This window comes from Vidua macroura, chromosome 3 (genome assembly GCF_024509145.1).
Source record: "Vidua macroura isolate BioBank_ID:100142 chromosome 3, ASM2450914v1, whole genome shotgun sequence".
In the NCBI taxonomy this organism is placed as follows: domain Eukaryota; kingdom Metazoa; phylum Chordata; class Aves; order Passeriformes; family Viduidae; genus Vidua; species Vidua macroura.
Window position 1 is genome coordinate 104,270,894 of NC_071573.1, and position 21,520 is coordinate 104,292,413.

A 21,520-nucleotide genomic window follows, 5' to 3' on the forward strand; every position below is an offset into this window, starting at 1 on the left:
TGACTGGAGAAAATATTTAACCAGAATATCATGTGTGACCAGAAAGTGGCTACCAGGTACATGGCAAAGGGACTGACTCACATCACTGACTTAGTTCAGCTCACATCTAACCTATACATACAATATTACAAACTATTACAGATCTGAGATTCCTCCTCACTGCTGCTATCAATGCTTCAAAGAACTGTTGCCACAACTCTGCTAAAAAGGAAGTGCCAATCCTGAGTTGTCATTTGGATGTCTCCATTTTCCAGAAGAAGCAAATCTATTTTCTGAGTAAGAGGAGAGACAGAACTTTTAAAAAGAAAAATGTTTATGTTTATTAGCTACTACCTCTTGATATGAGTCAAAATTCTTATGTGATAACAAATACCTGTGAGAATAAGTTTCATCTGAAATAAGCTTAATTCTGTCCCAAGTAGTCTGAGTCCTAAGTCAATAAATACTTATGTTTTGGTCAGCCTCAGCGGAATTTAGACATATGTGTCAGTACCCTGCTGATAAAGGTTGCTATCCCAAATCACTAGGATACTTTTTATTCTGTCTTATTTAGCAGCATTACCAAAGCTGTAGAATTCAGATCTCAAGGCTAGAATGGGCAGAATGTGCACATATTAAATTTAGTGAGAATGAGAATTTCATTGCAATATTCTAGACACCAGCTTGAAAATAGAAAAATGTCTCCTAGGATATGAAGGCATCAATAATATGTGTCCTCTGTCACATGTATTTGTGTTTGCCAATGTATTTTATACCAAATGCCCTTCAAAGTACATGGAACATTAAATTTTTAATTTCTCCCTGCCTTCTTAAAATGCAAAAGAAAAGTATGAACATATTCTTTCTGCTACTTCTAAAATTTAGAAACATAAAAAAAAGGCAATTTTACTGGAAAATGAGTTAGGCATATGTGTCTACCAAGAAGCTAAACAGAAAACTTCCTTTACTCAAAATGCTCATTGGGTCAGTCTTCAATAACAACATATTTTAATAAGTCTGATAAACATCCTTTACTTTGAAAATCTCCCAGCCACCAGTTATTCTTCCAGACCATTCATTTATCAATTTTCCTAGGCAACAGAAGGCCCACATTTCATGTCAGTGAATAGGGTAAAAACATATCTTGAGCAACATTTATAAAAATCTCAAAACCACAGACAATTCTACAGACTGGGGTTTTTAGCTGGTTACCATCAGAGGCTGATTATCATTATCAATAAACTTGGCAAAATGATCTGAAATTATTTCATTTCTTCCATGAAATCTCACTGAATCCTTTGCTAACATCAAACTCAGGATGAATTCGTAGGGAGTAATGAAAAGAAATTTTTAAATTTATGAACAGAGAGCAGATGCATCCTTGAAACATATGTACAATCACATGGCCATGCCCCAGTGTGCATTTCAAGCAAACAGTATGTTTCATAAGAAACAGCCAGTTTGCTCATTTCTAGAGAACTGGCAGCCACTCTGACTTGCTGAAAGATCCAAAAAACATAATTTAAGTACTGTATTTAAAGTTAATCAAGCTAACAAAAAACAGGGACAAACTTTCCTAGACTAAAATTGTAAATTAGATGCAAATTGACAATAGGAGTGGAACTTTAATGAAATACAGTATTCCTCACTGCTGAGGAAGTTAAGTTGATGGTTAATGACATTCATTTACACATGGGTTCATTTGCTGACTTCCTCCAGTGCAATGGCAAAAGCTACCCTGTTGGCAGTTAGCAATCAGGAAGGAGGTTTTTAAAAAAAAAAACTCATCTAAGAGAATTAGGAACAAAGGTGGGGGAGGGGGGAAAGGAAAATCAATGGGTCTGACACTTTTGAATATGCCCCAGTGAGCAGTGGAAAGTTTTAAGCAGAAAGACTGACACTTGAGTTAGTATTTCTCTGATTCACTGCTCTAAAGGATGGTTTCTGGAATGCTCTAAGGGTACCCAGTGGTATGTCTGGTGGGATGCCAGTGGGCACATGGGGTCTGACAGTGAAGCACTCTCAGCTCTTTGGAGAAGGCTCAGCAACTTGTAGGAGTGGAGGAACAAAGAGAGGAATCCAGCTTTTAGAGTCAGAAAAATTCCCAGGCTTTTCCAAGTTAGCCCAATCATGGCCTGCCCATTACAGTTTTCTTCCAGCCATTCTATATAAGCCCTAAATGCATTCAACAAAGCTGTGACCAAGTCCTTAGTCTCTCTTGGCAGAGATCAAATCAATAGCACACCACATAAATTAGTAACTCAACAATGCAAATGGATTTCTCTGTATATTAGTGGCTTCACTATTGACTGTGCCCTACTTTATGCTGTTTCAGTCATCTTCAGCAGTGGAGCTCCAACTTGCTCAGCTGCTTGGCTTCCCTACTAGAAAAGAAACATTGACTTTATTAATATCTCTGTGAATTACACTGGATTTTAGACTGTTTTCCATGCTATATTATCTATTGTACATAGGGTGAAAAGGAACCTACTGGAACAGAGTTCACAGCTGAGGAGAATTTAGTTTTTTATAGATGGTAACATCCATGTTTTGTAATTTTTTTATTTGAAGAAAACAAAGGGAAGATTGAGAGAGAGAAAAAAAACCTGAAAAAAATGAGAAAGAGAAATACTTTTATTAGAGTATTATGAAAACATTTGCCATGCATATTTTGCTTCAAAATATATTAACTGTAGTCTACCAAGATCAGATAAACTACAGCATAAAAAGAGCACATTTGTTTTCTCTGTACTCAGCAGGATTAGTCACATTTGTTGTTTCATCAGATATTATTAATATAATAAATTGCACATGTTACATGCTTGCCAACATTTCTAAATTAGTCTTCAAAGAAACATCTAAATGATCTTCCACTATAAAAGGAGGAAAATACTGAATGTACAGTGCATTAAAAATAACAGAGTGGCATCATAAATATCTGCATACACATTCATTTTTGCTAACCCAATCTGCCCAGAGGTCTTCCACTGCCAGAGATCTCTGAATCCAAACTAGACCAATGGTGATATATTTGCTTACGAAGCCCTTGTTTTAAGTAATCTCATCTCTTTGATCAGCTATAAAAGCTCAAATCTAAAATCAACGGTGGCAGAACAAACTTCAGCAAAGAAAGACTTGCCAGATGGGCAGGTGTTGAGAAATATTAGACTGCAATTGTAGTGTTTAACTCCCTTACAGGGTGATGAAAGAAACACTGTACGTGTCACTGAAGGTGATGATAATAAATGCAATGAAAGTAATAATGAATCCCCACTGTATGTCTGCAACAGGCTTTGCCCTGGTTCATGCCATATCAGCTATTACTTCAAATTATTCCTGAACACAGGTGTTTCTGAGGTAAGAACAACAATTTGTACTTTTTCAATACTCACAGAAATGAATATTAAAGCTGTTTTCTAAGTGAGAAGAAAGTCAAGACTGCTATTCATGTTTATCAATAGATCTATCTCAAGTGGCTGAGAGTTATATCTGCCATCCCTTCCACTCTCCACAAAGAGAAATCGTCCTGTATAAAGTATGACTAAACAGAGCAGGATTTTGGTCCCAAACTATCACAATCTATAGCACACTCTACAGCCCAAACTGGTGACAGTCTCTAAATATGAGAGTCTCATATTGACAATTTGAATATGCTGTGCTCAGCACTCCATGCTTCAGTAGCACTTGTCTCTTGGAGACAGTGAAACCAGGTGCAAGGACCTTCCATGGCTTTCACCCAACCAGGTGCATGCACGAACACACTACTGTATGAATTCTGAAAACTCCGGATAGAAGGTACAATTTCATGTACAATTCTTACTGCAAGAGTCAGAGAAAATGAATTAAAAGTCTGTTTATCATATCCATGCAAATATATTATATTCATGGGTAATTTAACCAAAAAAACCCTTTCAGTGATTTAGATGCATAACTGTCACACATAGGAGTCATCTCCATAGGATTAGTAGTCGTGCACAAAAGTGAAGTTGAGCAGGAGTTATTTTATCTAAGTGTTCTCATGAAAAGATGGACTTGGGCTCTTAATTGTCCAAGTACCCTTACTGTCAGCTGTGAAGTGGGGAGAGGCAAATCCTACCAAAGAGAGAAACTGTTCAAAACCAGGCATCTGAGGAAAATGGGGTGAACGAAAATCAGGACATCTCTAACTTGACAATATCTCCGCTAGCCGAGGTGACCAGTTGAGTCTATACATCTGTCTTCTAGATTCTTAAAGCAAAAATGAAAAATGTGTCTTTTTTTAATCCTTTCACTGAAGCTAAAATATAAGTGATGCCTTGAAGGTAACTGGTCCATTGTAGGCTACCACATTGAACAAAAAAATCCTAGGAAATGTTCCTAGAGATGAGCCCTTGAGCACACATACCAAAGAATGTTTATTTTTCATCCCTGGGATGGTTTTGGCCTCTGACAACATTTTCCCAGATGATTTCCAAACACCAGCTCAGTACCAGAAATTGACAGGAAGCAATACCAAAAAGTAGTTTGGATGTCGACATCCTGTTGTGAAAGATAAAAAGCATTCAAGAATAGTGATGCAAACTGTAATATTCCAGCTGGCCTCAGTGCCAGGGGACATCAGTGCCCAAGGCACATCTAAATTAGTGATAGCTTTAGAGCAACTGAGGAAAAGCACTGAGAAGCACTAGGATTGCCCATAAATGGACACACACTGGAGTATTACATCCAGTTCTTGTTTCCTTGTGCCACAAAAGAGGTGAAACGTTGGCTGGGATGTGGAGGAGAGCCACAGATAGTACTGGAAATCTTGGAAAAGGGCCTTGCAATAAGAGAATAAAGGGGTTCAATCTGTTGAATTTAATAAAAACATCCAGTGGTGATTTCAGTGATTACAGTGTGCAAGTATCAGCACAGGGAGAAAATACTGAGCAATAACAGCAGCACCCTTATCTCACACAGAATGGCATAATCAGAGGTGATTGCTGGAAGTGAAAGCCAGACAAATTCAGGCAAAACTCAAACCACACATTTTTAAGAGGGTGGGCTGCACTCCCAAAGGAAGTAATAGATTCTCCCAACTACTGATGGCTTTAGATCTTGACTGCACATCGTTCTAGAAGATAAGCCTTAGCCAAACACAGATTGCTGGACTAACTGGGTTAAATTAAATGTCTTGTGTCATTCAGGAAGTCAGACTAAATAATCTAAGGGCCTTTTCTGGCTTTAAAAAAATCTATGGATCTATAAAATGAAATGGCATAACTCTGAATTCTAGTCCAAGAATAACACATTTTGATAAAATAAGGTTTCCATAGTCCAGTGCTGTGATAGCAGATACAATTCCAAGAGATCAGACTATCGTTATAAAATTGGAAACAAATAAAGCATGATGACATGGTGATATTAATAATAACAATTTCCCATGTGTTTAGAGAGTCAGTCCATAGAAATTGCAGCAAAGTCAATGGAATTTTCACACTATAAAATTATTAAGAGAAAATATGGTTCAGCTTTTTAGACCAGTCTCTGAATGTCATGGATATAAATTGAAAAAATCACTTTTATCTATTAACATTTGAAGGAAGAAGGGCATTTTTTGGCTATGCTTATTGCACTCCATTAAGGAGTTACAGGGCACCAGCCCAAGCACTGAAATTCAATCGTCAGTGCTGTTCAACAGTTCTGGCAGTTCCTGGCACAATTTTGGCTCTAGCCAACTAATACTTTTCAAAATAACTCCTTGCATCATTCAGGAATCAGCATGGGCCAAGGACACTCCCAGCAAGCAGTTCGGATGCACCTACACATCTTCTGGGAGAGAACAGGATATGGCAACATGAACATTGCCCAAATATCCCTGTCAACATGTGATCAAGGAAACAATTTATTCTGGCAATAAATGCCCAGTAATACAGATACAGCCAGTGAGTTCAAAGTGTCAACTGCTTTGCAGAAAGAGAGCTGAGCTCTCAAGTCTTTCCCTATCTTCTACAAAAATATTTACACTATGTATATTTTAATTTCACATATGAGTTATATTGATTGATTTCTGAGGAAAATCAGCAATTAACAAACTGTTCAACTGCAAATGGAACCACAGAATTAACTATTTGAAGTGACCTATCAAGGCCAGATCCAATTAAAAGCCAGAAGTGACTAAAAATAAGGTACACTTAATACTTTTATTTTAGAACTTCAGACCAGAGAGCAGAATTTCAATCCAAAATAAGAAACCCATTATGCACATAGAGTTAGGCACTGTGGAAAACTCAGTCGGAATACATTGAGGAGACATTACATTTTCTCAAGCATAGAAGAGCATCAGAATACCCACCTCTCCTTAGAATTTAAACAAAAGATATAAGGGAATGCTTCTATTTACTCACAGCTTGGGATTTGCTTCTCAAGGCATAACCCCCTGGTTATTTTACTTCCAGATATAGCCATTCAAGGCTCTTTCTTTTCTATTACAGCAAGAGGAAGCAGACTAATGTCGCCCTGGTTATCAAGAGTTTTCTAAAGCCTTCTGAGTTTACATTCTTGTAGAGAACTTTCTCACACAACTTTCTGTAAATAACCTATTGTTTTGCATTCTTTCATAGAGGCGGAGAAATTTGATGTACAGGTAGTTTGTCCAGTGTCGTTGGAGAGGTAGCACCCTCCAATCCACTGGCATCTTTTGAGAACTATAAAAGATTGGAGTCAGAAAAAATAAAATAATCTCTTCATTGTGACCAAGGCTGTGGTGTGTCGTTTTTGCTTGTGTCATTTGGTGACAGACTAATATTAATATAATAATGAAGTAGGTAGATCTGTAGCCTGATAAATAGAAATATCCTGATCTGGATAAAATTCTGGCTCAGGTTAAGAACTGGGAGAATTCCTTAACCATAAAACTACTGGTTACATCATACAGCTGTCCTGCTAAAAAAAAGCTTTATTTCCCAGCAGAAATAAAAGTTTCATGAGGCTGAGAAGGGACTTTACAGGAGATAATACAATTACCATCAGGGCAAGGATACCATCCTAGGGCTGGATGCTCACCACTCTGGCCCCATCTGAGCTACATGTAAGTGTAGAAATAAATGGGCTAAAGCCCAAGTAGATCTGGAGTGAATAAAACCATGAAGAGAATGAAAAGGAAATATCAAACTCAAGGAATATGCTTAATATAGGTAAAGGCACAATGAATTTGGCACATCCCTTTCCATAATGCTGTTCTAATTTTAAAAAACCTATTGTACTGTGCTGTTGATAGCCTTGTGTGAGCCATGTAGGGTTCAGCCAACTCAGCTGCATGATCAGTAAAGAGACAATGCTACCACACACAGGGTTATTTGGATTAGTGAATACCATACGCAAGTAAATCATCTGCCAGATGGCATTGGAAGAAAGCTGCAACTCTCTCACTTTCATTTCCACAGCAGCAAACAATGTTCCGTGTTTAAAATAAACTCTTCCAGATGAGTAAAAGATAAACTTTGTGGTGCTTTTTTCTTGGTCTTCTCTTTGACTTCAGCTTTTTCCTAAAAAAAAATTAACAAAAAAACAGAAAAAAAACCCCATCTGCTCTGATTGAGTTACATTAATGAAAAATCCCAGTTTAGACCACCGTAGTACAAAGCTGTCCCTCTAGGCAGCATCAAAATTCCATGCTATTTACTGAACAAAAGGCAAAAACGAAATACAATATTTTCATCCATCAACTTCTGTCAACAGAACCCCTAAAAATGAACACCTACCACATTAAGCCATTTCCTGTCATTTTATGGATTTTCCACAGTGAAGAACTGTGCCTCTTTGTTGAAACATGGATGTTTTCATATTTTATATAGTTTTAACCCTTTTAATAAATGTAGCAAGTATCTAGAATCAAACAAACAAAACCCCTCCCAAAAATCCAAATTCAGAAACAACATAACTGTAATCAAAGTTTTTCAATTATTCCTTTTGAGTATTCAAATTGCCTCTTTTGTGACTACAGATGAGCTTGGTATCTCTTAGTCTGTTCTACTGGCCCAAGACCCCAATCTTAGCTATGGTAATACAATTGTTTCATAATACATCTTGCTATATAAAATAAGAAATTTTTAAAATTTTCCGCTGACAGCAAAATTTTATGGACAAAAAGCCTCCATAAAGCAATCTTATTTTTATTTCCCTATCTGTGGTGGTTCTTCTGAGACACATCTAGAACTCTGAAGATTTTGAGGAAGGCAGACTGAAGGAAAATGAAGCTCTAGTCTCTTCCCAAGTATTTTCAAAGTCAGGTGAGGTGCCAACTAGAACTATCAATAGCTTTTACTGGACCTGTAGGATCTCAGCCCTACAGAGTAGCAAATGGGTTGGTTGTACTGAAGCAATTTTCAATTTACTATGCTTTACTCATGGGATACGGGTACAGAGCTGCATATAGAGGCCTTCAGGGAAGCCTGAAGCCTAAAATACCTATCCATGTACAGTGGAAAGGCATTTCTGTCTGTAAATAAGTATATAAAATGATACCAAAACTACTTGTTGCAGTGCATGTTGGTTCTGTGCCTCCAGGTGTGTCACCTGTCATTTTGCAGATGCTGTTCATGATCTCTTTCTTGAAGCATCTAGAAAGACCCTGGCGTTGCTTATCTCCAAGGCAGATGGCATTTGGAGAGGTCATGGTCATGCTGGGACTTAGGAGGACCCAGGACACTTGGGTTGGGGAAGGTTGCAATAGGACTTAAATAAACTCAAGTAACATCAGTCATCATCAGACTGCAGTCCAGGTGACTGGACTGGCAGACATCTCAACAACTGCAACAATGAGCTGACATTTCTTTGAGGAAAAAACCACACTTTTCTGTAGAATGTTGCAGGATATTTAATATATACATAGCACTGCTACTGCCATCACATCCCACCCTCCTAATTTCACAATTTATGAAGTATTTCTTTAAAAATGCCATACATCCACAGGAGTGCATAGCGCCTCATTCATCGAGCTTAAAAGAATCATCATCCATCTGGCTGTAAGGGTCCTACTGCCCAAACCTAAAGCTGGGAGATCAAGATCAAAAATATTTAGGTGTCTGACTCCCAGTGCTTTTAGTGCGATCATGATTCCAGATTGCTTGTTTTGCCCAAGAAGCAGACAGCAAGAAAAGCTATCACTTTCTCAGGATCCTGATAAAGTGATTCAAGCACCTGATGGCCTCCTGAGTCTTTCATGGCAAATAAGCTATTGATGCTTTCCTTATGCAGATTAACTAAGTTTCTTCCACATTACCTGAAACAATCATTCTTAAATGTGGAAAGAAAGGGCTCTAAACCTTCTTTGGTAGTCATTGTGCCAGGCTTCCCTCAAAAGGGGCAATTAGGAAAGCATTCCTTTCCCCATGTTACACAGGACATTTGAAATTAATTAACTTCTCTAATTAATTTCTCTGATCTGAATCCAGTTACGACAGGTGTGAGGCTGCTAGTGGTAGCTAAAGCTGTAAGTAAAAAGTCTAGAGGGAGCCTATCATTTTCTGTTATGAGAAATAGCAGCACCATTCTGGGACAGATCAAAAATAATAATTCAACTGTGGAGGCCTCCTGGATCGTTTTGCAAGTCAATTACTCTCTAAATGATTAGTTTGGAAAAAGTTATGTGAAAAAGGGAACAGGCCTTCCATTTTAAAGTTATTTGTATGACTCTTGCAAGTTGTTTATTTTGTTTATAGCCTTAGGTGAAAAGAAATTAAGTCTGTTTGAAGTGGGAATTACCCACATTTTTCAGCAAAAGCATAATCATGCCACACATTCAGAGGGCTCAGGCTTTGGAGCCTGTGAAACATTCACTTAGTAGCAAGCTTAGGCAAACCAGGCAACTGCTGAAAAGAGGAGAGTTTAAATACTTCTGGTTTTATTGCATCATGGAAAAAACTGAACATTTATCTCATTAAGATGGAGAATTTTTACTGGAGAACCCCCACTGGGTTTATAAGCTTGCCTACTGTGTTGACTGGAGTAACTGAAAGAGCAGAGTTGTCCCTTTGCCTGGGGATAGATGTTGGCCTTTGTGGCAAGGTAAGGAAGGTAAATTGGTGACAGATTCAGAGTGCTTTTTAAAACGTAAGTAAGTCTCCCTTGGCTTAAACAGATGGGACATATAAAATGAATACATGCAATTTCAATTTAGTTTGCTTGCAGAAACCTCAGCTATAATACACACATGTGCAGGGAGAGCTGGCTCACAGCTAGGGCCTGCAATTTAGAATCAAAATAAAGAAGTTAGAAGGTTGTTGTTTTGTTTTGTTTTTTTTTTTTTTAAAGGGATTTTTTCAATTTTTCTTTCTTAAATTCTTGGTCTGTCCATGAGGGAAGTTGGTTATTACAAGTACTTTCCAAAGCACCACAGCCAAAGGTGAATAGATTATAGTGAAACAGTTAGAAAGTGGTCTCCTTAAGATACTTGAAGTCTACTTCTCTTGACCACTACACAGAGATGTTTCCTACCCTCAGCTCTGTGTGTTCTCCAGAGGCTGTATACCTGGATGTGGCTTCGAGCAGTTGAGCTCAACACTGAGCCCAAGCCTGACCGCTCTGTCCCCAGCCCAATGCCTCACCACCTACCAGAGCAGCACAGTGGCAGGTGACACTCCTGTGCTAACAACCCACTGTCCTTGATACATCACTGACTGCTCTTTCTGTCTATCTTTTAAACTGAGAGATTAAATTGCACCTACACACGTGTCTGCACACACACAGACACACACACACCACCCCTCAAAATGCCAATTCTAATCCCAGGCTTTTAGAATGCAGTTAGTGTGCTATGTTGCTGCCATACAAAATGTGACCACTGAGGAATGGGGCCACTTGGATACCTTGATGACACTGGCCAAAACTTCACTAGGGAAAGCCTGCATTTAGGCAGTTAAGCCCTGCTGTGGTTCTCCACCTCTCAGCTATTAGAGGCACTCTCCCTGGGAAAAGCAAAAATGGCAGGGAACATGTTCTCAGGAGTCACTGTGCCCTAGACATGTCCCAGCCTGTTTTCAAATCCCCTGGACATAGGTATGGAGTGCTGGCCCAACACTGCTCATGGACTCAAAAATCAACATTCAAATTCAACCATTTACCAAGGAAAGCTGAAGGTACATTTTGTGTTTGAAAACAGCCTTTGAACATTTATGTTTATCAGAAAATTCAGTAAGATCCTAAACTCAACTGTGGCTTTCTTAACTGTATCTATCTGCAGGTGATTAGATATTTGTAGGTGATATCTGCAGGTGATCAGATATTTGTACTTCCATATCTGTAATGTACTTGCCAGCTATGTTGTCAGTGTCCTGTTAGTGAAAGCTGCACTTCCACAGGCTTTGCCTGATATCCCTGGTCACTGCCTTCCTCTTTCACCCTTATTTTGAACACTTTAATTCTTCACAGGAACTAAGTTTAATTTGAGGATAGGAGTGCTCAAATGGTGGTGATGGTGAAAGAAGGCAACTGGAACGCAATATTTTCAGCTGCATGCTCTCCATACAAATTGCTTATACAACAGTAATACAGAGAGCTTGCAGTGCTACAGTGGGGGCAAGTGAGAAGGTGCTGATCTTCTCTTTATGTACTACCAGCTCCAAGAGGAGACATTCAGCCCACAGTCATCAAATCATACACATACACCTGGGTTTACCAGGGGAGGGGAGGGGAGGGGAGGGGAGAGGAGAGGGAGAGGGAGAAGGAGAGGGAGAGGGAGAGGCTTCCTTAGCCAAAATGTTTGGTTCTTACCTAAACTCAGTCAGCATTACTGTTTGTTGAAATAAGGACTCTTCTTTGGTTTTGCACTTAGCTTTTGTAGATCTGTTGACCTGTGAGGTCTCTAGTTCCTGGATGCTAGAATAACAAAGGCATCACATACAGAAACATTCATGGTGGCCTCAAGAGAGTAATCAAAGCTTTCTAGTCCACAGCAGTTAAATGACATTCAACCTTGAAAGCAATAAATTTTACTTATTTCAGATGTTGAAAAAAGCCCACTTTTCCATAAGTCCCCCAAAAATCCATCCTTTCAAATTGTTTTCACACAATATTCATCCTCCATTAAGTATTAGTCTACTCTGGAATGAGGCTGTAATTTAGTTATGATTAGAGAAATGTAATCCCTTTCCGACAATTGCTCTTATTTAAAAAAACATTTCAAAAGAACAAAAATCAGTATATGGTAGATGTATGAAGTATGGCCTGCTACACACAACTAGGACTTCCTATTTTGCATCTCCTATTTCAGTATGAATCCACCTTTGCTGTTTTGAAGGCAAGTGCACATCCTATGTAGGTCATTCAGTCTGAAAATTACATATATCTCTGTTCTTCAGGCAGTTTCAGTGCAGTTCCTTACTGCAGTATTTTGAGGATAATCATCCTCTCCATTGCCCACCTTGTCATCCAAGGCTTTCCTTGCAAAAGGTGTACACACATTTCAGCAGAGGAACAATGCAGTAGTGTTTCTTTAGACTTACTACAGTAGTACTGAAATACAAACCCAAGTTTGGCTTAGCTTCTCTCTAACTCTTTACAGAGAAGTTAATGAAGTCTTTATTCTTCAGCTGCCTGCTAAAGGCACTGCTTGCAGTCATTTACAAGTGTTTAAAATTAAAACATGAAATACATCACTGAAGATCAAAGCTGGACTTCTTTAAGTGTGTAGCACAACTCCCTCCGCATCACTTAGAGAATTTTGTTCAACACTCACAGTGCGCTTTGACAACACATCCACCTCTACACCTTGCCTTACAGTGAGTAGTGCAAAGTTCAACCTGTTACATGATTTTACAAACCTGCTCTGCTTTGTAGCTTGCCTTTTGATTTTCTGGAATGCTGCTTTCTGCCCCACCCATGTCACTTGCCCAGTATAGACTCTTGCTGGGGAACAGGAAAGCAAGATCAAGTCCACTCCACTGTGCAAAAGCTGAAGTATGCTGTGAGTCCGAGTAAACAATCAGAGAAAGAATTTAAAAAATTTAGTAGGTCACCACCTGAAGTGCAGAACTGATGTATTTATAACTAAGGAACTATTGAATACGTAACTTATTATTGATTCTCCTTCGAGTAATAGTAACATAGATCACTCTAAACCATTCTTCTGTATTTATACTATATATCCTAACTACTAGAATTTTTTAATAATGTAGACCAAAACAAAAAGGCATAAATGTCAATATGACTTGTAAATTGTATGAATTCATAAATTGTATGAATTAAAAAAAAAAAAAACACTACAGATTCATGCAATACTCATGTATTTAATTGGAGCCCATTTTATTTCTACCAACCCCACAGCACAGGCTCCCTAAACCAACACACGGGTTCATCTTCTGCTTTGAAACAAGGCTACTCTACCAAGGCTGCTGGCTTCTGATACATCTCCCACAATAAAAGAATGAATGCTATGTCTTCTTTTTAAAAGATTTTATTAAAGAATATTCAGTCAGCTGTATGAGACATTTATGGAATCTCATTACTGAATTAAAGTGCCATCAGTCAAGCCAAACACACTGAGAAGCTTATTCTCTTCGGTCTAATTTGCATGAGGTCTTACACAGTTCATACCATGCAAAGCCCTGTCAAGACCATTAATACATTTTGCAACTACCCTTTTAATGAAACCCAAGGTTTCAAGAAACAGCAAGTTCAACACATGTGAAAATAAAAATACAACCTGCACAATCAAGTGTATTTACACACTGAACAGCAGCAACATCACAAAATAGCTGACTTTGTGCTTCACAGCAGAACTGCACACGGTTCAACGATTTTGTTCACTGAACCATGGGGCTGACAAGCCTTTGAAAGGCACTCAGAGGCCTCAACAATTAGAGTGCAAGATATCAGGAAAACTCTTAATTCCATTTGTCATTGTGATGGCTCAAAAAAAGATTACTAAGACTTATTTTCAAATAATTTTTTATAGAAGTGTTTCACCATCAGTACCCTGCATCGTCCAGCAAGACATGTATGGACAAATACACTTATATATTGTAAAACAAACTTCTGCATAATTTTTATTTGTAAAACATGAGTTTCTAAGCAGATTTAACCAGAACTTATACTCACACCCACAATTTTTTTTTAATTTTTCTGAATGCCTGTGTCTCTTGAAGATTGTCTTTCAAAACAAAGTTCCAAAATAAATCACTCTCTTATTTCATACTTACTGAGCAAAATTCTGTATTCCCACAGCACTTAAAGTGAGAATTTCACTGCTGCCAAAACGCACTGCATAGCTATCTGCATTCTTTTTTGCAGACACTCCTTGGCACTTACTTCAGTAAGCCAACCATCACTTCACTAATATCCCACAATTTTCTTGCAACCAAGTCATCCATGGCTTTGGGCAGAAGTTCTTCCTCTTTGCAGTCTCCAAAATACCTTCCTGACACGCCTTCGACATCAGGAGAGGAAGCCAAATAAATAGATGTCTGGGCTCCTTCCAGAGGTGTTTTGAAGAAAGCCCACGACACCAAGTTGAACAGAGGTTTGGCCAGCAAAGGAATATTCACATGTCTGCCTAGATTTGTTCTGACAATCCCAGGATGAAGGGAGTTGACGGTGACTCCGGTTCCCTCCAAGCGACGGGCCAGCTCCCTGGCAAATAATATGTTAGCCAGTTTACTTCGGCTGTAACAAAAGCTCTTATTGTAGCTTATTTCACTATTCAAGTCTTCAAAATTGATCTCTCCATATTTGTAAAGCTTTGAGGACACTACAATAATTCTGCTTGGGGCAGAATTTTTGAGGAGGCCCAGAAGAAGGTTGGTGAGCAAGAAGTGGCCCAAGTGGTTTACACCAAATTGCATCTCAAAACCATCCTCTGTCTTCATATATGGACACTGGAATATCCCTGCATTATTTATCAGAACATCCAGCCTTGATTCTTCCTTTAAAGAGGAAAGAAAAAAAAAATCATTCAGGTTTAGAAGTCCCATGTATAACATTATTATGTTTCAATTTCTCACTGGGCATTGTTAAAAAAGAAATAATTTCATTTCTAGTTTTCTGAATTGTAACTTCTGACAATCTCTTAAAGCATTGCTGGAAAAAAAAACACCTTTAAGTTGAACTACCACTAAACTGTGCACTTGACCCCAGTAGGATGCAAGTACCTGAGAGTAGGTCTGTATCAACTTCTAATGCAGGCAAAGAACACAACTATTGGCTTCTCCAAGAGCCAATAGGTTTTCCTACAGCAATTCAGTGATAAATTACCTTTGTGATCAATTTTTTCCTCTTTAAAAAGCAACCTGTCTTTTGTACTGCAAGAGGACACACATTAATTTATGGCAAATTTCTGCTACAGCAGAGGGATCTAGTGTGAAAAAGACACATGAGCATGGAACACAAGGTGTTAGCACAAGGAATTAACATCAAGGCTGAAGAGGAACCATTGAAAACTCTGTCAAATACTGTTTTCATGATTTTAAACTTGTCTTACTTTAAAACCAGTACACATCACTCTGCTGCTGAGTGAGAACTATGGAACAGTACTCATAGAAAAGTAACACTCATGTTTCACATAATTCAAGTCCAATAGGTCTACTCAGGAACTAAGGAACAGAGGCTCCATGAGGTGCTTAGCACATGAGATTTGATGGATCACTATTCTGGTTCATGTCAGTAAAAATCAGACTCAAGGATGTATGTTACACTCTTCAGGATCAGAAAATATAAGTAATTAACAGAGAGATGGCATTGATGATTTAGATATATGCATCATGCACTTCATGCTCCAGAATCCACTCAAAAATTAAGAGCTCTCCAATTTACCCAAAACTGTAATTAAAAAAAAAAAAAACAAACAAAACAAATTAAAGTATGCTGCATAAATAAGCTCTGAATTCAACACTTACCCACCTCTGACAAAAGACTGTGAAAGCACAATTTATGCTTGCATGAATCAGAAGCAAAGGTATTGATTTTCTCTAAGAGCACCGGCAGTTTTCTTAGCTTTTAATTCTTTAAAGCCAATGCAGGGACTGGAAGACGAGCCGAGACAATCTTGGACCATTTTGATGATAAAAATAGAGAGCCTCATAAATGAATTCTGCACCATTTCCCTTTTATTTCACTGCCATTAGCAGCAAAGATACAAAGAGCAAACCCCAAATCTGCACTTGGCATTCAGTTAAAGGTGCTGGCATCTGATCACTCAAAACTTCAAGTACTTCAATCTCAGACTGATTTCCATGAAACTTGTGGCTGCTCAGTGTTTCATATAATTGGGTCCCAAAGACATGATCCAAAGAGCACCAAACTTGCTTCTCCACTTCACCCAAAGGGACACAATGGTCAGACACTATCACTAAATCAGGACAGGTGTGAAGAAATACTGACTTACAGATTTGCTCACTGAAGTGATCCTTCTTTCTTCTTTAGAGAAAAATATCTGACTGGAGGATTTATTTAGCAAGACTTAACACTTCAAGAAGCAAGACCTCCCCATGTGCTATTCTGTGAAATTCCTACATGTAATAACCTAGAGGTATGTGATCAATGCCAAGAAGGCAGCTACTACGACCAAGGGCAGCAGAGTGCACAAAACATTGCTTTGATGGGCAGTGTTATTCCCTGCAGCCTCTAAGCTCACTTTCACTTTCTCCATTTTCCCATGGAACCCTTCAATACTTCAGTCTTTTATTTTTTTTCAGTGAGACTAAGGAGTGAGAGATATAATCACTTTCAGTCATGCAAAGTAAAGCTCCCACAAATAAGGCTAAGCAGTGGGAGTGCACTGTCTCTCCATCCTGCCGATATTTATACCTTCTTTATGTCAAAGAAAAAACCACAAGAACACCCAAACAAATCCCTAAATAACAGCTCCAAAAAGGACTCAAAAATAGAGACAGTAAATCACATAACCTTGGGTGGAAAAGTTTTTGTAAGTATCTCTTGAGCTTGCATCCCTTGTCATTCAAGTTATAATGCAGGCATCAGCAGTACTCTGAAGACAGCGCACTCTCTTTTCCTTTATCTATTTCTCAGTTAAGAGCCACTCTGATACTTTGTGCTTATTACACAAATTTTATATCCTTTCATGCATGCAGGTTTTCCCACAGCACTTAAACAACATTAGACCTTACCACTGGATTCATATATATATATATATATAGACTACAAAGTGTCCCACTAGAGAACTTAAAATTTGACACTTGACTTTTAGAAAAGCAGTTTTAAAATTAATACAATACAGTCCCTATTTTCTTCCCCTCTTACAACAGGGTATGAGCATCTTTTAAGTACTTAACAAATCCCTGAGCAGCAGTAGAATTTATTAAGCCTGGCTTCCTATGACTTCATGTCTCATGACTTGAGTAGGTAGATGTGGTGAGATCAAAGTCCAGAAAGATGCTTTTGATGGGAATGAAATAATGTCTCCAACAGTGCTTCTCTCTGCTCTACAAATCTAGTGGCATTTCCATCAGGCAAAGCAACTGGATGTACCCATTCTCCTTAAACTCAAGTTTTCAGGGAATCTGCAAAAATTTTATATATTCAAAAATGCCTATTGACTAGATTCTGCTGGTGGTGGGTGAGAGATTTAAATCCTTGTGGGGATACAACCTAAGGAGGATGTCTGGAGCATGTCAGCAGTGCATCTGTCAACTTTTATTTTTCCGGTGGCAAAGCTGAGCTGTAACACTAATTTAAATCAACAAACGTTAAGCTAGTTAATTCAGAAGGAAAGGAAGAATCTCACACATAAACAAGCATTTCCTTCCCAGAACAGAAAATATCTAGAATATTTAAACCAAAACGAGCCAAACTATCACGAAGCTCATGCTTCCAGGAGCTAATTCACGGCCAGTTTGCTTACATCCTCTTCCCAAGCTCTGCGGTGACCTCAGCGACTTCCCCAGCCCCCGAGCGCGCTGCTGGCAGCAGGAACTGCCTCGTCCAACCCACATGGAAACCCGGGCGCCAGCGCGGAGCTCAGAGGCCGCCGCCAGCACCGCGCAGCCCGCGCCTGCCGTGCCCTCTCCGGGCCCGGGGCAGCGCGGCGCGGGGACCCGCGGGCCCGGCCGTACCTGCAGGACGCGGTGGCAGAAGGCGCGCACGGAGCGCAGCGAGGCCAGGTCCAGCTCGCGGACCACCAGCTCGCCCGCGCCGTCCGCCCGCTCGCCCACCTCGGCCCGGATCTCGCGGGCCGCGCGCTCGGCCCGCGCCCGGTCGCGGCAGCCCATGATGACGCGGGCCCGCATCCGCAGCAGCTCGGCCGCCGCCGCCCGGCCCAGCCCGCTGTTGGCGCCGGTGATGATGACGGTCTTGCCCCGCATGGAGCCGCCGCGCCCGGGCCGCGCCGCGCCCCGCAGCCAGCGCCAGGCGGCCACCAGCAGCCCCGCGCCCAGCGCCAGCGCCGGCAGCGCCGCGGCCATGCCGGGGCTGGCCGGGCCGCGCGGGGCCTGCTGGGGTTTGTGGTCCAGGAGCGGCTCGGGAGCCTGCGCGCTGCCCGCGGGCCGGGCTGCGACACCTGAGGGCTCTGCCCGCGGCACCGCCCCGCGCTGGCGAATTGGGCGGAGAGAAACCTAATGGGGTTCAGCAGGGGCAGGTGTCGGGTCCTGCGCCTAGTGGGGAACAACCCCAAGTATCGGCGCAGGTTGGAGGCTGATTGAATCTCTTTAATTGTTGGCCCTGAAGCTCTTGGGCGGTCCCTCAGCTCTGCCAACTTTGTTTTGAATCCTTAACCCAAAATCTGTTTTCTGCTATCGACTTCATATAATGTTTTTAGACACTGTTACTAATTCCAGACCCTGATGATCTCAACCGGGGCATCATGAGCCCATTCAGGGAGGCAGGAGTGGCCCCTGCAGTTCCCCCACTCAAGGTCCTTTTCCCCCTAGCCAGGGAAAAGTCAGTAGTAGAAATGTACAGACAGAGAATTAAAAGGTAGGTTAAAAAAAACCCAAAAAAACAAAAAAAACAAAACAGACCCCCCCCCCCGAAAAAAAAAAAGACCAAACAAACAAACAAACAAAACCCAACCAACCAAAAAAAAAAAAAAACAAACAAACACAAAAACAAACAAAACCACAGTACTGGAGTTCAGTGCAGATTTAGGAATAAGATAGAGTCAAAGAGGACAGAACAACACAGATTAAGAGAACTTTGTGATGAGGAACTAGAGGCCAGCAAGCAGGAGAATATAGGGAGACAAGAAACATGCTTGACTTGGCTGATAAGGAGCATGTTTGTCCTGAGTCAAGGCCTGGCACATTTGGGGAAATGACTAAGAAACCCAAGAGGAAACCCATGAGCCTTTAATCAGGTTTCTTGTGGCTTGTCTGGACATGACAACCATTTGCAATAACAAGCTCCCCTCAATTGTCACACGTTGGTGCTACCTGCAGGCTGTCACATGGCTGCAGTCAGTTCTGAGGCTGACCTCAGCTCATGTTACAGCAGCAGAAACAGCAGATTCTTCTGGAAGTGCCCTTACCATGTCTTTTCTGACTGTCTCTCGCACTTCTCAGGCAGTTTAAGGGCTGTATAGGCAGCACCACATCTAAACACTCCAAATTTTTTGACAGACGTCTTCTGTCTTTGTTTTCACCACAGAAAACATTTTCTTCATTCTCGGCCCTTCACTCCATTTTGAGCCTTGCGGTTACACCAAAGGGTGTTTTAGCCAAGCCATACCATTGCATCTGTGTATGAAATATGGACTTTTACATCCTTAATGTGGTGTAAGAGCCATGTTGGGGTGTTTTTCCATATGTTCTTCTCATAGTAAACATGTACTGGGAGGCATTGCAGCCACACCCAGTCAAGGACCATGAGGAAGGAACAGTAGTTGCCAAAGAGATGTCAAAATAGGAGAACCAGGGAACACCCTGTTAGAGGAACAGATTAATTCTGTAAGAAATCATCCTGGTGAGAACTAAAGAATCTGCTGTTCATCACCTGGCTGTGAGGACTCTCCAGTCATCTCTGATGCCCCTACTCAGAAGGCTGCAGATGTGTTGGAGAGGGCACTGCCTCGAGGGTGCTGCCTGTGTTTGTTGATGCCAGTCCAGCCTTCAGTGCAAGGAGCATTGTGCTCAGAAGCTCGTGGTGACCAGAAGCTGCTCATGTAGGCAGGAATGATGTGTGCATCCAGATGTTGGTCCCAGATACTGAGCATGATAACTGGAAATTATTTCTTCTGACATTGATCTGCTCCACAGATTTCTGTACCCCTCTATTGCACTCAAGGTTGTGTTTAGCAATACTGCAGACCAGTGTAGGTTACAGGATCTGGCAGAGGAGCCTGAGGGGGTACCTGAGGATGCTCCTCAGAATGTAGGAGCCTTCTGAATCCCACATCCTCAGAACAGACCACAGTCCAGAATGCATGTTGGAAGACATGTGATGATGACAATCTCTAATTTTTTTTTATCTGAAATACTTTATATTTTGGCTCCTGCAGATAACATGCTAGCCTGGAAATTAAAAGGGTGTCTTAAGGATGGGAAGGAACTGGGAACATGGGTTTATGATGTCTTGTCTGGTGGAAAATATCTAACACACTCTGAGAATATGTTCTGTAAAACAAAAATCTGAAGACACCTTCAGAATCCTATTTAAAACATTTTTCTCCACAGGGGTTGGTAGCAGTTGGAGACATTCCCATTTGTCTTACTGTCTTTCCTGGACTCTTATGCAGTGGAAACTAAGGGAACAAGAACCAGGTTTCCCTGACGGAGTTCTGTTTCCACACAATTCATTTGTGTTATTACTAATCCTCCTGCAGATTTTGTCTAAGATGACAGTTTCCTTTTCATGAGTCTGTCTTCCAGTGTTGTAAACATGCTGATAAAGGACAGTTCTTTCTAGTCCCTTACTGAAAAATATTTCTGTTGTTTTAACTGTAACTGGCTTAGGGTTATGAGGGCATAAACTCATGGTAGCATGATAAGCATGAGAAGCAAGAGATTTCTATTGAGTTTTGTGGTTGTTGTTGTTTGCTTGTTTGTTTTGTTTTGTGGATTGGAATGCTATTAAGAGACAATTCTCTTCTATGTCTACAAAAATAGAAAACACGTTCCCTCAGCTCCCACCCCACTTCACAGAATTTTCTTGAAAAAGATTATTTCAGTCCACTAGCCAAGCTGTGCCTTGGAGCAGAAGAAAATAATTTTAACAGGCAGAGGCTGCTTGGCAAGCCTGATTCTCCCCAAACATCCAGATTAGTCTGGAAGGTACTTGCATGAACTAGTAGGCTCCACTCCCCCACCATGCTGCCAGCTGGATATGCAGAGACACAGCCATCGAGCCTGGGGACAGTTGCCTGACAATTAAAAGACAGTGTATGATCTGAAACATTTAAGAGCATTTTGCTCAACTAATTTAGGAAAAGTGATTGTGGGCCTTAACATCAGCTTCTGAACTTTAATGTCAATTTGAATTCTGTGACTAAGAATGTAAATTCTATTATGTAGATTTGTGAACACTTTTTACACATGCTTTAGTGCTGTCAGGAGGATGCTGCCAGAGGGAGTCCCCTAGTACTGTGTGCACAGAACAAAAAAGACTTGGAAGCTCCGGTGTCCTGGCCAGTAGGTTTCAT

At 40.4% G+C, this 21,520-nt stretch overlaps 1 protein-coding gene across 1 annotated transcript; it reads right to left on the minus strand.

Annotated features, from left to right (window-relative positions):
* Positions 1 to 13,374: 13,374 nt before the first annotated feature.
* Positions 13,375 to 18,350, minus strand: RDH14 (retinol dehydrogenase 14). The gene is made up of 2 exons (XM_053973542.1): positions 18,003 to 18,350; positions 13,375 to 14,858 (listed from the first exon to the last, which is right to left on the minus strand). The coding sequence occupies exons 1-2, from the start codon at positions 18,348 to 18,350 to the stop codon at positions 14,241 to 14,243; spliced, it is 966 nt and encodes a 321-aa protein (XP_053829517.1). The 3' UTR covers positions 13,375 to 14,240.
* Between the last annotated feature and the right edge of the window lie 3,170 nt (positions 18,351 to 21,520).

Bases quoted from the DNA above. Each gene is read 5' to 3' on its own strand.
- RDH14 (XM_053973542.1), bottom strand. From the start codon at position 18,350: ATGGCCGCGGCGCTGCCGGCGCTGGCGCTGGGCGCGGGGCTGCTGGTG. The intron at 14,859-18,002 runs GTACGGCCGGGC...TCCTCTTTAAAG, and splicing joins TCTGCCACCGCGTCCTGCAG to GAAGAATCAAGGCTGGATGT.